General features: G+C 36.3%; 1 protein-coding gene across 1 annotated transcript in view; it reads right to left on the bottom strand.

The window, feature by feature from the left end:
- LOC113237924 (unconventional myosin-Ia-like) overlaps positions 1–13,097 on the bottom strand; it is a 17,049-nt gene extending 3,952 nt beyond the window's left edge. The window contains exons 1-3 of the mRNA XM_026474642.1: positions 12,883–13,097; positions 12,721–12,772; positions 6,150–6,228 (exon numbers count right to left, since the gene is read on the bottom strand). Of these exons, the coding sequence (XP_026330427.1) occupies positions 6,150–6,228; positions 12,721–12,772; positions 12,883–13,097 (346 nt within the window). The remainder of the gene's footprint in view (positions 1–6,149; positions 6,229–12,720; positions 12,773–12,882) is intronic.
- Positions 13,098–16,001: the final 2,904 nt, after the last annotated feature.

Genomic DNA, 16,001 nt, shown 5'->3' on the forward strand with positions numbered 1-16,001 from the left:
CGTCGTTAGACAGAGGCTTAAAACTCGCTAGGTGTCGCTAAAACTACCATATTATTATGAAAATCATAAGATTCATTGGCAAGAACTTTATGGTCATGGCACAGATAAAAGATCAACACGCTTAGCATGAGCACGAAGACAGCAGTTATCTCTTTTTCGAACCGTCAATTTTCTCTGGAAAATCTAAATAAAGTTGACAATTCGAAGAAGAGATCTTTCAATTACAGTGCCCCTCTCTACCAACCTCTTGATTAAACGGGGAGTTATAGTGCTATAAGCTGTGCAAGCAAGCCCTCGCAGGGACAGGATTGTCAGACAGTTGTCACGGACTTTATCCGGTGCTAGCGCTACCAAAAGGCTAGTGCCTTGGGTGAGCGACCCCGGGAGCACGTACAGTAGGTACCCTCCTTATTGCAGATGGAGCGCGCCGAACACTAAAGTGAAGCCACCAAACCCTCAGATTACAAAACAATAGGCAGATGGAGCGCGCCGAACACTAAAGTGAAGCAACCAAACCCTCAGATTACAAAACAATAGGCAGATGGAGCATACGCAACAAACGAAGTGATGCCACTTTTTCATTTACGTGTGCGTGACAACTAGAAGGGGCACTTGGGGGGACATGCGCATTTGTGCGCGTGTAAAATTGCCAGATGCTGCGATAAAACTCCCCCATTTTTTTCTTGCTTTCTGTAATACTGTTACAAACTTGTTATTTTGTAGTATAGGTACTTAAAAGTGGTATTAGGATATCAAACAAATTATATGAAATATAAGTTAATGTTTAATTGTTATTATTTTATTAAATATATTTAATAATATTATATATTTACATCACACAAAGAAAATATTTTATTAAGATATTTTAAATTGGAAAACTTTGATAGTTCAAAATATTTATTACAATCACAGTTACACAATGCCTTAATAACTTTATTTTGTGCACATTTTTTATAATACTACCGTTTCGCGTCTATACATCGAGCATTCGTTTCTAATTTTGTTATGTAGCGCAGTCTCACCATCAACGTGTCTATAAAATTTTTTATTAAATTAACATTGTAATCAATTCCATAGTTTTGACGATTATGTTCTAATTCCCAATGACACTATTTAGAACCTGTGAAGTCATGTACATACATACATTAATAATCATTTTTTTTATTATTGCTACCTTTTCTTACAAGATAACTCTGTTTATGACATGTGCACATAACAATGAAAGTTCTCTGTATCTATAAGTCTAAAATTTTAGCTGTTTGAACATTTTCTTTTATGTAGCTACATTATGGCGATTAGAGATTGGTTTGAGAATAATTTAGGTAAATCTTGAGATACCTAAAAAACAATTTTGGATCGCTGTATTTGGACCATTTTGTGTGTACACGCATGCATTATTTAATTACTATACAAAAGCATAAATTATTCGATGCTCCTATCACTCGTGCATATTTACCTAATATAAGGAAACTCATTTGGTGGCTTCACCTTCATGTTTGGCGCGCTCCTTCTGCCTATTGTTTTGTAATCTGAGACCAAAGCAAATACAAAGTCACAAGCAAATACAAACTCGCGTCAACACTAAGCACAGCGTCGCAACTTATATTGCATATAATTTGTTAATATCCTAATACCACTGAAGTACCTATATTGCAAAATAACATTTCCAGTTTGTAACAGTATTATAGAAAGCAACAGAAAAAAATGCGAGAGTTTTTTCGCAGCATCCGGCAATCTTACACGCACACAAATGCGCATGTCCCTACAGCGCCCTTCCTACTTGTTACGCAAACAATAAATGAAAAGCGGCTTCACTTCGTTTGTTGCGTATACTCCATCTGCCTATTGTTTTGTAATCTGAGAGTGGACCACTAAAGGATTTAAGCGTTAATAACGCACACACGCACACACTCAACAAAGCCCCGCACTAGGGAAACCCTGGGTCGCGGGTGCTATGGACACATACATAGACAACCACAAATTACACCCAAACTCACGAGAGAAATAAATGTAGGCCATACAAATCTTTCTCCCAGCTGGGAATCGAACCTGGGACCCCTGCGTGGCAGTCCGGCATGGTAACCGTTCGGCCACGGAGGCAGTAAAACACGAGTTTTATCTTTATTTATAAAATTATTATTCACCTTGACGAATTAATTTGTTTAGAAAAATAGATGGTTGGTCTTGAAACATAAACAAGCACGTTGTAAAAATCAAATTGTTGATTATTGAACTAACCAACGCTTACGCTTAAAATTGAAAAGCGTGCTTATGTGCTTGTTTTAGAAAGCAAATTTTTAAAGTACTTTTCGTTTAACGTGAGGTGCACGTGCATTTTACTCAAATAGCGATTTCATACGCGGTCTCCGCGGAGTACTTTTTTTTCGTAATATAAAGTAATTTAAATCTTTAAGTGTTTTTTGTTGGAAATATGATTTAGTTTCTCAAAAGGCTAAGTTCCGAAGTTTTTAAGAAATGAGATTTACTTTATGTTCTAGTTTTTTGTTATTTGTCTTTGGGGATTGTGAATGGTGGTGGTTAATTTGAATTTGATTATTTAGAAATGTAACGTATTATTTTAACATGGTAGCAAAGCGTGGTTTAAGATATTAATAGTTAAAGATGTAGTTCAAGAAAAATTATGTTTTATTTGCGGACTTACCACAATAAACTATTTTACAAAGAAATGTAAGAAATTTTGAAAAATAAAAAGTCAAAAGAAACAGAATTTTCTATACAAATATTCGAAGGAAATAATATGTAGATTGAAATTACGTTTGGAGATGAAAGGTTGTTACGAGGTCCTCACAACAGAGAATAAACCAGAAAATATTTGAAACATTGATTGGGTTAAAATGGAGCTAAAAGCGAAAAATTATATTGTTAACGGCGTAAGCGACACGCAATTGGAAATAATAATACCTGAAGATAAAGCTGCTAAAATGATACAAAAGTTTGATACTATTGTTAGCATTCCGAAATAGTTATTTGTTCAACAAGAGAGCAAAGTCGTTTTTTGGTGCGAGTGCTGTTTTTGAGTCCTGAGCAAGCGAAAGATTCTATAGTTGAATCACGAGCGTAGCGAGTGATTCAGAATTAGAATCTTGAGCGAAGCGAGGGACTCAAAAATACGAGCTGCAAAATAACTTTGCTCTCGCGTGATACATACAACTTTTCACCTCAGCAGCGAGAACATATATATATACTAAAGGGACAAGTAATAAAAACACGTCATGAAAGCAAATGCATCATTGTATATTTACAAAAATACAGAATTTACAAAAAATTAAAAGTGGAACGTGAAGTTTGTACAATTCTGTAGATTAAAAGTTACTGTTTTATTTGGAACAGTAATCGTCGTAGTGTTTGCTACTTGAGTAGTGGTCGAGGTTTCATTATGAGTTGAGCTGGATTGTGACCCTTCCCGCACCGTAAAGTCGAATTTGTATTAGACCCCTTCGCATTAAATGACAAGTCTCCACTTAAAAAGCAAAAAGCTACTTTTTCTCACGGAGTGAGCAAAATAAGATTTTGCTCACTGATTTCACACAGCAAAATAGCCTTGTTCGAGCTGCTGAGGTGAAAATATCTTTATAATGTTGTGCATTAATATTAGTAATTTGTTTGCGTACATTTGAGTATTTTGCTGTACAGTAATATTGTGTACCATAGCAAAATACATAATTAAATTAGATTCGGCACCGGAAGTTGTGATTATTATACCTTGTGATGTTTCGCGATTATACTATCATTTACAAAATATCTTTGTAATGTTGTACATAAATAGTAGTAATTCATTTGCGTAGATTTGAGTACTTTGCTATGCAGTAATTCTACTATTTAGCAAAATACATAATTATGAGATTCGGAAACGGAAGTTGTGACCATTGTACCGCGTGCTGTTTCTTGATTGTATTAGCATTTACAAGATATCTCTAAAAATTGTACATAGTAGTAGTAACTCGTTTGTATAAATTTGTGTATTTTGCTATACAGTGATTGTACTCGTACTGTTTAGCAAAATACATAATTAAATAAGATTATGAAACGGAAGTTGTGCTTATTATACGCGGGATGTTTCTCGCTTGGTGGGGTAACCTGATTGATATCGAGAGGGCTTAAAAGCGGGGAACGGCACGTGCTGCACACAGATTATTACTAAAAATTCTAAGGTGACGATTGTAATCATTATACGTTCGTAATAATTAAAGTCAAGAAGTTATATCCAGTATTTAGTTATTTTAAATATTCCCTTTTCATACTATTTACGAAGCAAATTGCTGTGCAAAAGAAAATTGCTAAAATTAAAAATTGCGGTTGATGACAATCCAGTCGAATTTTCAAATTTGTTCGAGAAGAATATAAACGAATTAAAAAATGCCGGAGCGAAAATGACCGAAGAAGACGAATTTAACTATTTACTATTGGGTCTTCCACCCAGATGCTCACATATAGTTGACATTGTTGATGCACTGGTAGAATATATTAAGGCTAAATTGCTTCTGCTATACAGACAAAAGGAAGAGAAGAGAGTGATGTGAAAGAAATGGAATCTCTGAATATTCGCAAAAAAATGTCGACATTACAAATAGGAAACTGTTATAAGTGTAATCAACCGGGCCACTGCCAAAAAGACTGCCCGAGAAATGAAATATTTGTTCCGAATTGGCGCGGAAATTATAAATTTAGAGGGAACAGTAACATACGAGGATATCATAACTGGAGAGGTCAAAATTACAGATGACAAAGTAACTTCCGAGGAAAACGTTATATTCGAGGCATAAATAAAACCCAAGGTATGACTCGAGAATGCTATTTAAACACAGGTGAGGAGTATACTGGGAAAGGATCGACATTTAATGTTGAAGTGATGTCTTCTGAGAGAGATCCGGTGAATGAAGATTGTAGTAACACTGAAAATTTGACATGGTTACTAGATAGTGGCTGTTCTGATCACATTATAAATATAATGATAAGTATTTTTCAGATTTTAAAGGTTTAGATTGTCCAGTCGACATTAAGGTAGGAGATGGTTTTCCTTTGAAAGCGAGTAAATTAGGAAATGTTTTGATGCATTTTTGTGTAAAAGGTAAATGGCTCGAAACAAACATTACAAATGTTTATTATGTACCAGGTATGAAGCAAAATCTATTAAGTGTGTCTTCCAATGTTAACTATAATAATTGTATAATATTAGATTGGTATGGGGCCAAAATTGATGGGCTTAATAATGTTTTAGTAGCGGTTGCAGAGAAAAAAAAATTATACTTATTGAATGGTAAAGTAGGTAACAATTTGTAAAATCACACACAACTTGTAAAATGTCAGAGAAGGAAAAATGGCACAGAGTTCTTGGGCACACCAATTTTATAAATTTTAAAAAGTTATGTGATCAAAAATTATTGCACATGATTATATACAGTGTGAAATTTGCTCACAGAATAAGATGTTTAACTTACCTTTTAAGAACAATCGACGACGAGCGAATGAAATTTTAGAAATAGTTCTTACTGACGTAAATGGTCCATTAAATCCCACAGGTATTGATGGTGAATGCTATTTTGTATCTTTTATCGATGACTATAGTAGGATTGCTAAATTTTTTTGCATTAAATACAAAAGTGAAGTGTTGGAATGTTTCTTGGAATGCATGAATTTTGCTGAAAATGCGACTGGGAAAAGAATAAAAGAGCTGCGATGTGATAATGGAAGAGAATACATCAATAAAGATACGTACAGATTGGCTAAAGAAAGAGGGATATACATAAATCCATGTCCACCCACACATGAATTAAACGGAGTAGCAAAAAGATTTAATAGATCAGTAATGGACAGATCTAGATGTTTATTATCAGAAGCAAAAATTGAAAAAGAATACTGGCCAATATGTGTAGAGACAGCAGCATATATAGGAAATAGATCGTTAACCAATACAGGGATTAAAAAGACACCATATTAAATATTTACTGGAAGAAGACCAGATGTATCAAACATGAGAATAATTGGAAGTAAAGTATTTGTGAGAATTTCTGAACAAAGACGAAATTAAAAATTTAATCCAAAGGCAGTAAAAGGTATTCTAGTTGGTTATACAGATACAGGATACAAAATCTTAGTTGAAAATAGATTAGTTACAAGCAGGCACGTACGATTTGTGGATAAAACATCTAGAAGAGAAGAAAAGAGAAGTTGATAATAATTATACTGAACCAGCGCAAGACACGGAGACTACTAATATAACAAAGATAGGCAACGAAAGAAATAATGAAAACGAATTTTCATTTGAACAGGAATTAGTTGTATATGGAAGACCCCAATGAACCAAAAAGATGCCCGAGAGATATAGACTGTTGTTTATGTAAATATATGTAATGCAAATGTCCCTGAAAACTATGAAGAGGCAATAGCTTGTTCTGAATCTGTTAAATGGCAAAGGGCTATACAGACAGAGATAAACAGTTTGGAAAGAAATAGAACTTGGTAGATAGTAGATGCACCAATAGACAGAAAAATTATTGAAGTTAAATGGATTTATACGATTAAATCAAGTGGTATATATAAAACGAGATTTGTGGCTAAGGGTTTTCAACAGATGTATGAAGAAAATAAAGAAATATATTCACCAGTGGCTCAAAGTGGTTCAAAAGATCTGCGTATGACTACTGTCTGTATACAGGACGTATAAATGGCGAGAATATATATATAATTTTATACGTAGACGATCTTAGGCGAAGAAAAAACGAGTATTACGAAAGTTAAAGAATTGTTGGCGATCGTTTTCGTATGAAGGATTTAGGATGTGTAAAATAATATTTAGGTGTCAACGTTGATTACAAACCCAAAGAAAAGAAAATGTATTTAAGCCAAGATAAATACATTGAGAGTTTAGCTGAGAAGTACAAAATTACTTATTCAAAACCAATTGTTACACCTATGGAAATAAATTTAAAATTGGAGCCTGCACAAGAAGTAAATGAAAAATTACAATATAGTAATTTAATTGGAGCGCTTTTGTATGTGGCAAATGGAACACGACCAGACGTAGCTTACTCAGTAAACTATCTAAGCAGAGTTCAAAACAGTTATAACGAAACTCATTATAAATATGATTTGCGAGTACAGAAATACTTATATCACACAAGAAACCTAAAATTAGTTTATGGAACAACTTTTGATAAAGTAATGAATGCATATGTAGATGCTGATTGGGCAGTTGATATACAGGATAGAAAGTCCACGAGCGGAATAGTTATTGAAGTGTTTGGTAATGTTGTGATGTGGAGGTCACAAAAACAGAAAATGTACATGTTTTAAAATTTCTGAAGAATATAAATTGTATAGAAACGGAGAAAGAGTAGCTCCATGCATTGTTCCCTTATTGGCAGTTTTGGGTCCATGTAGCTTATTATTGTGTTGTACAAAAACTATTCTTTGACTCAAAAACTTAAATAACCATTACAAGATTTTGCTTGGCACTCCAATATCATATAATGCTTGAATCAATTGTTCTATATTTATATTATCAAATGCACCCTTAACATCAAGGGAAATACAAACCATGTTAGAGTGACTTAGTTTTACTTGTTTAATATCATGTATTAATGATATAAAGCTTTCAGAGCAACTTTTGCCTTTTCTAAAGCCATGTTGAATAGGAGGAATTCGGTTATTACTTTCTGTATAATTGTCAAGACGTAGCTTCAACATAATTTCAAATCATTTTCCTAAACAAGATGATAATAGGTCTGTAAGAGGAGGCAGTATTAATAGGTTTATTTATTATTTTATATTATATTTATTATATTATATGAGGTCACACCACAATCTATTATAAATGTGCAGAAGTATATTTTGTGCATTTGCATGTAACTTTTTGATCATAATATATGGAATATTATCAAGTCCCGGTGTACTGTATTTTCTGGTCTCCGATGATTTCTTTCGTACGTTCAAAGAATATGGTTGATTAAAAAAGAAATTTACAATATTTACTTCTGCATTATTAAACATACTAAAAAGTCCATCTGTATTAAATTTTGTAGCGTCTAATAAGTTTTCTAAAAAGCTTGGAACCCATTCATCATCAAAGTGTCTAGTATGATTACTGTTGCCTATTCTTTTGAATCGTTTAATATTACTCCAAATTCTAGAAACCGGTGATGGTCTGTTGAAGCTACTGCACAGATTTTCCCAAGAGTCTACTTTCCTCTATAACATTCTTTTCTTATGAGCATCCATTTTCTTGTATTGAATAAAATTAGCTATAGATGGACTAAATTTATATTGCTTTAATGCTTCTTTCGATTTTTTAACTACATCCTCACATTTTTCACTCCACCAAACAGCTGGTTTTCTACGAATTGTCTTATTGGGATTTCCTATTCTTTTGGGTATAGTCTTTTCTCTCAAATCATTTAAAATATTGACAAAACCGTTATAAAGCTCTAGTGAATCATCATCTTTAAGGTTGAAACCAGAAAAACATGTTTTAGACAATTCGTAGAATTCCGACCAATTGGCGTTATTATAAATGAATTTTTCTTCAACAGAATTAATTTCATACAACGATGGTTGGGATGTTCACATGAAGAGATAATGGGTAATGGTAGCTGCCCATGGGATCATCCTGGACCTGACATTCACACAAATGAGTTAAATCTATTGCAGAAGCTTGTCTATTAGGATATGGACATGTAGTTGGTGTGCTACATTTGAAATGCATAAATCCAATTCATCTATTAAATTATACAAACTATTGCCTCTATTGTTGTTACTATGACAACCAAAAAGTATGTGATGTGCTTTAAAGTCGCCCATGATTATGCATGGCTTAGGAATATTATTTATAATGTTTTTTAATTTGTTACTATCAAATCGACTACTATTGGGAGGACAGTATACACAGATAATAGACACATCACCCAACTGAGTTTTTAGAGTTATAGCTATGATTTGGATGGATTCATAAAAATTTGTATTTAAAAAAGTGTATTTCAAACCATGTTTAAATAAAATACCGACACCATTGTGTTTGTTTTCAGAATGTTTGTAATGAAAATTATAATTTGGAAAGTTGGGAATATTCGATTTATCATTCAGCCAGGTTTCGTTAAGCAAACAAATATCAATTTGTTCATATAAAAGCAACTTTTGTAATTGTGTTTTTGTGCTCTGTAAACTCTGTATATTATACTGTACTATGTGTAAATAATTATCCATTAAATTAAAAAAAAAATTAAAAAATTAAAAATGTTTATTTTCATCAACTTATACATGGGTTTTCATTGTTCTGGGTTTGACACTCCTTTTAAGTAAAAATATACTTGTGATAGGAATGTCGCTCCTCCACATTACAAAACTATGTATGACCAGATATTAAATATTTAAACATGTACAATTTATTTACTTAAAATTAGGATATTAGGTATATATATAATGTAAAAAGGTGTATGTATGTAAGTGAGTGTGTATAAGTGTAAGTGTGAGTGAATGTGTGTGAGATGAGAGTATTAGCAATGGTTGAAGTTGAGAATTGAGTATACGTACACGTGAGCAACAAACAGTATTTGTGAAAGTCAACACCACGAATTAAGCAGGTACATTTAGTAGATCCTCAGTTTCGTCATAGTTTAACAATTTCAGCCATTTTATCATCGCACTTCTACAGTCGTAATATTGCATAGAATATATTTTTAATATTCTGTTTATTTTATTATAAATATAGGCAGATTGTTTATCATAATGTTTTCCTGCAAAGTACGAATTGGTTAATTGAGAAGGAGCCACTACATCATTTCTTCTTTTATTTTGCAACCTTTGGTCAAATTTCAATGACCTATGGAGTTTACCAACCACATGCAATATGTATAGTTTCCTTACTGAAAGTACGTTACTATGATTATAAAGTTCTGTAGTGGGAAATCTATATGGCTTAAAATGCATAACTTTCAGTAATGATCTCTGAGCTCTCTCAAGATCCAAGAATTTAGTTTTCGATGCACCTCCCCAAATTGGAATACAATAAACAATAACAGATTGCACAAGGGCAATGTATGTTTTATTTAGCAAATCCCTTGTTGCGACATGTCGCAAAGTTTTGAAAACCCAAACAAGCTTTCTTATCCTACTCGATATTAAGTCTAGTTGTGAATACCAAGACAATTTCTGATCAACAATAACACCGAGATATTTAACTTTATCAATTTTGTTGATAGAAGGACAACTGCATGTTTGTGTGTCGTGTCTATCACAACTATGAATTTTAATTTCAAAACCATCAACTGGTTGCGACGAATTTCTAAAAGAGAAACATATATAGTTCGTTTTAACAGTATTTAAAGTTAAAAGGTTCATATCCAACCATCCAGAAATCTTGGCCAATCCAGTTTCTGTAAGTGTGTGTACTTCTTCCCAAGTATCTCCTGAGAAAACTATCGCAGTGTCATCTGCATGTTTAGGATCAAGGGGTGTCCGGAAAGTACGTTCAGTGACGACACTGCGCGGGGTATCCTGGTCTCGAAACCAGTGTCGGTTACAAGTTCGCTCGAGGAATCGGTGCTTGTAGCCTCTGTGCAGTTGTTTGCGCCTGGCCCGTCTTCCACAGACCAGGGGAAACGCGACGGGGCTGCCACGTCTGCGACTCTGGATGCATCGCCCCAGAAGAATCGGGGACGGAAGGCTGGGCACTCTCGGACAGCACCCGCTGTCCCGGGTGTAGTGCAAATAGCGCAGCCATCGACAAGTGCCAGTGGGGCGGCTCGACCAAAAACTGCCACAGTAATGGTACTAAGTGACGGCCTGAGGGATACACGACGGTGGTTTTCGGCACCGAACCCACGTGGCCGCAGTTCGGCACGTGGAGGAGTGCAAGGGCGTGGGGCTGCCAACCCGCGAGGCTCACGAGGACGGCCTCGTCCTTCTCGTAGCAATCGGGGGCAGCATCGCGGCCGGGGCTTCAATCCCCGCTAGATGGCGCCCACGGGGGATAGGGTGAGGGTTCTCCAAGCAAACCTCCACCATGCTGTGGCTGCAACGGCTGTGGTGTAGTGTTGCTTCGCGAAAGGCAACGTGGATATCGCCCTCATTCAGGAACCCTGAGTTAACCACACAAACATAATGGTACTTAATGCCGCTGGTAAGTTGATTTACAACACCTGTGGAAGTAGACTCAGAGCCTGCATTGTTTATAACAAATACATTAACCTTATGCCTGTTCCAGAGTTCTGTACTGATGACTTTGTAGCGGCGTAACTCTTTCCCCGAAGTAGCACTCAGGCCAAGATAATCGTATGCTCAGCCTATATACCTGGAGAAAAGAACTAACCCACGGAAGATCTGACACGACTGGCAGAATACGCCCGGAAACACAAAGCAGAACTTCTGGTGGGATGTGATGCCAACGCTCACCACACGGCTTAGGGGAGCTCACGCATCAATAACAGAGGTGAGTTACTATATGACTTTATCCTATGAAATTGCCTGTATCTTAATAACGAAGGATGTACACCAACTTTTGTTACTAGATCAAGACAAGAAATTCTGGACATTACTTTCTCTACGGCTTGGCTAGCCGGACTTATAACCGGCTGGCATGTTAGTGACGATACGTCGTTGTCGGATCACAAACACATAAAATTTGATCTGGGAGCAGGGAAAGCCTGCCACCCCACTACATTTAGGAATCCAAGGGACACGGCCTGAGACATCTATAGGGACAGACTAGGGCAGTATCTACAAGGGTGTCCTCAGTGTTGGGCAAAATTTAATTGTTCTGGCAATTAAAGATTGACAATTGATTAATTGTTAATTGCGAAACAGCAATTAACGATTGATCAATTGTTAGTTGCGAGAACCGCAATTAACAATTAATCAATTGTTAATTGCGGTTGATTGATCAATCGTTAATCGCAAATATCTACAATTAACAATTAATCAATTTTCAATCTTTTCAATGTTTTGATTAACAATTAACAATTAAAACTGACAATTATGATAAATTTATAGGGCATATGGGGGTCAGTTAGTCCCGGTTGGGGGCCCCGGTTGGGGGCCCGGTTAGGGTGCCAGTTGGGGCCCGGTTGGAAGCCCCAGTTGGGGGCCCCGGTTGGGCCCCGGACAACGACGTATCGTCACTAACATGCCAGCCGGTTATAAGTCCGGCTAGCCAAGCCGTAGAGAAAGTAATGTCCAGAATTTCTTGTCTTGATCTAGTAACAAAAGTTAGTGTAAAAAAAAGTTGGTTCCGGTTGGAAGCCCCGGTTGGGGCCCCGGTTGGGGACCCGGTTGGGGGCCCGGTTAGGGGGCCCGGTTGGGGCCCCGGTTGTAATGTAATTGAAGTAATTTCTCTTCTCCTGTGGACTCTTGCTGTGGATCAGCTCCTGTATAGGTTGGCTGAATTGAATATTGACGCTCAGGGATATGCCTGGTGATCACAGTTCGAGGGCACTGCCAAAGTGCTATATCATTACTTATGCAAAGAGCACTTGACACCATTTCCGCGTGGTGTCGAGATAACGAATTATCAATCAATGCGGAAAAGACAACCATTGTCCCCTTCACCAGGAAACGGAAACTAGACAAACTAGTGGAACCAATTCTTGGTGGCAGGGCTATGGACTTTTCCGCAGAAGTCAAATATCTAGGGATAACTCTAGATCAAACCCTAAGGTGGAACCACCATATAGCTAACACGATCAACAAGGCCAAGATGCCCTTAGGTACCTGTAGCCCGCCATACGGGACAGCGTTGGGGTCGAAAACCAAAGATGACTCTCTGGTTATATAAGGCAATTGTGAGGCCCATAGTGACTTACGCCTCTGTTGCTTAGAGTGCTAAAGTCAGCCAAACAACCACAATTGGGCAGTCTACAGCGCATCGCGTACCTGCTAGCAACGGGAGCCGTGTCCACTACACCTGGGGCAGCCCTAAATGGATTGCTGAACCTGACTCCTCTGCATTTATTCATACAGGGGGAGGCCAGTACCAGCATGTACAGGCTTACCACTAGGTTAAGGAGTAGATGGCTCTCCCAGACATTGAGATCAGTCCAAGACTCAATTCTGGAACACTCTGTTCTGGGAATGACTTCTGATGTCATGCTTCCCAAACAAAACTTTAAAAAAATCTACCAGGTAGAATTTCCAACTAGGGAGGACTGGGAAACTAACAGTCTCACCTGGATCGACGGTAGCCTTCTATGGTATACCGATGGGTCCAAATTGGGACCCAACGTAGGCTGTGGTATACACGTGTGCGGATTTGAACCTGAAGAGAGGCTGCGTTGACAACCATATTTACATAAACTCAGATAGTCAAGCGGCTCTACATGCACTAGCCTCAGTCACCCAAACATCGAGGATTGTAGAGAACTGTGTAAATATACTGAACACTCTCGGGGAAAGTAATACAGTGGTACTGCGCTGGGTTCCAGGCCACTCTGAGGATAATGAATCAGCGGATGAACTGGCAAAGGCTGATGCTAGGAAAACCTTTATTGGACCCGAACCCTTCATAGGGATAGTATACAGTCTGGTAAAGCTCATTCTGCTAAATGAGAGCACACACGTCTCCCGAGAAGTGTGGCTACAGAACAAGGGTCTTGAGCATTCAAAAGTCCTGATATCTGCCTACAGTGCCAAACACCGTAGAGAAACTCTGTCATTGGACAGAAATGGCATAAGAATGCTCACTAGAGCCTTAACAGGGCATTGTGGCTTAAACAAGCACATGTCAAATATTGGGCAGAGAGAAAATAGAGAATGTAGATTCTGCCACACGGAAGATGAAACTCCTGTTCACCTACTCACCCAATGCTACCCCCTGATGAGCGTACGAAGTTTCGTACTGGGAAGGCACATGCCACAACCAGAGGACATTAAATCTGTCGGAGCCAGTGATGTCGTTCAGTTTTTCAATGCTGTCGGCCTTGGCTCTGCACTGTAATTAGTGGCGATCACTATAGATGAGTCAATGGTCGCAGTGATGAGGGGATGCATAGGCCCTGAATAAAGCCACCCTAATAATAATAATAATGGGTGATAGGAGCATCGAATAATTCATATACTTTTGTATAGAAATGAAATAATACATGCATATACACACAGAATGGTCCAACTACTGCTATCCAAAATTGTTTTTAGGTAACTCAGATTTACCCAAATTATTCTCAAACCAATCGCTAATCTATACAGATTTTCAACCCGTGACCATGGAGCGTGCAACCGTTCCGAAACATCGGGAAAATAAAAAAAAGTCATACCGTGGTAAGAAGCCTGAAATTAGTGACAATATCTAATCGCGGTTATGTAACTACATCAAAGAAAATGTTCAAAAACAGCTAAAATTTTAGCCCTATAGATACAGAGAACTTTCATTGTTATGCGCACATGTCATAGAGTGTGTTTATAAGAAAACGTGTCAATAAAATTAAAAAAAATATTATAATGTATGTAATGACTTCACAAGTCCTAAAGAGTTTCATTGGGAACCAAACAATTTTTGTCAATGCTATGGAATTGATTACAAAGTTAATTTAATACAAATTTTAATAGAAAAGTATTTGAAGGCGAGATTGCGCTGCATATCAAAAACAACTATAAACATAACAAAAATAACATGATAAAATGCTCGATATAACATGATATAATGCTCGACACGAAACGGTAGTATTATAAAAAATGTTTACAAAATAAAAGTTATTAAGATATTGTATAACTGTGATTGTAATAAATATTTTGAACTATCAAAGTTTTCCAATTTAAAATATCTTAATAATAGTTATTTTTGATATAAGTGCGGAAAGTTAGTCATTATTCACGAGTCTCGAGGTCAAGGCGCGAGACAAGTGAAAATGACAAATCCGCACGTGTATCAAACGACGTTTTTTTAATACATTTGCGAAAAAACTACATTGAAAGTAAAATAAAACAGTATTTAAACAAAACTCATTTTCTGCTAGTAAATTAAAATAATGAAATACAACCACTGCAACCATTAGTTAAAAGTCTATAGAAATCTAGTTCTAACGTGCTGTTTTTGTTTATTTTCTGTAATATCGGTCTGTAACCACTTTTCTTATTATGAAGTCCTGGTACTTTTGTTTAAACTTCTTTAGGAACCCGTGCACGGTAGTGAGATACAATTTATCTGTAATACATAGAACAAATAAATATATACATACAAATCTCGCCTGTCACCCATTCAGGGGTAGGCAGAGACTGTGGACCTCCACTCGATACGTTCATTATATAGTATTTGTAAATAAATATAAGTTTTAATGACGAATGACTTATGTACGTCACAAAGCACATACATATTAAATAAATATACAACTTCTTTAGTTCTACGTTTAAGACTTAAAACAACAGTAAATTTAAAAAAAACTGGAAAAGTAAAAAGCACTAGTGCGAGAAATCCAACTTTCCGCACGATTTGTAGTGCGAAAAATACCACGTTTTGAACAACTGTATTAAAATATATTTTCTTTGTGTGATGTAAATCAAATAATAACAATTAAATATTAACTTATATTGCATATAATTTGTTTGATATCGTAATGCCACTTAAGTACTTACAGTGCAAAATAACATTTCCTATTTGTAACAGTATTATAGAAAGCAACAGAAAAAAAGGCGGGAGCTTTTTTGCAGCATCCGGCAATCTTACACGTACACAAATGCGCATGTCCATACATTGTCCCTCATAGTTGTTACGCACACAATAAATAAAAAGTGGCTTCACTTCTTTTATTGCGTATGCTCCATCTGCCTATTGTTTTGTACTCTGTGGTTCCGAGTGAATCGAAAAAAATAACGGGTGAATAAATTACAAAATAGTTAAATTAACAATAGTTCCCTGTGAATAGGGTATCCCTAGTGCGTGGCTATGTTCAGTGTGTGCGTTATTATTATTATTGTTAATATTATAGATATTCTATCTTTTTTTTTGGGGGAGGGGGCATCTTTTACAATGTTTAAAGACATAAGACGACATTTCTAAACAT

This window comes from Hyposmocoma kahamanoa, unplaced genomic scaffold (genome assembly GCF_003589595.1).
Source record: "Hyposmocoma kahamanoa isolate Upper Pololo Valley unplaced genomic scaffold, ASM358959v1 94, whole genome shotgun sequence".
Classification (NCBI taxonomy): Eukaryota; Metazoa; Arthropoda; class Insecta; order Lepidoptera; family Cosmopterigidae; genus Hyposmocoma; species Hyposmocoma kahamanoa.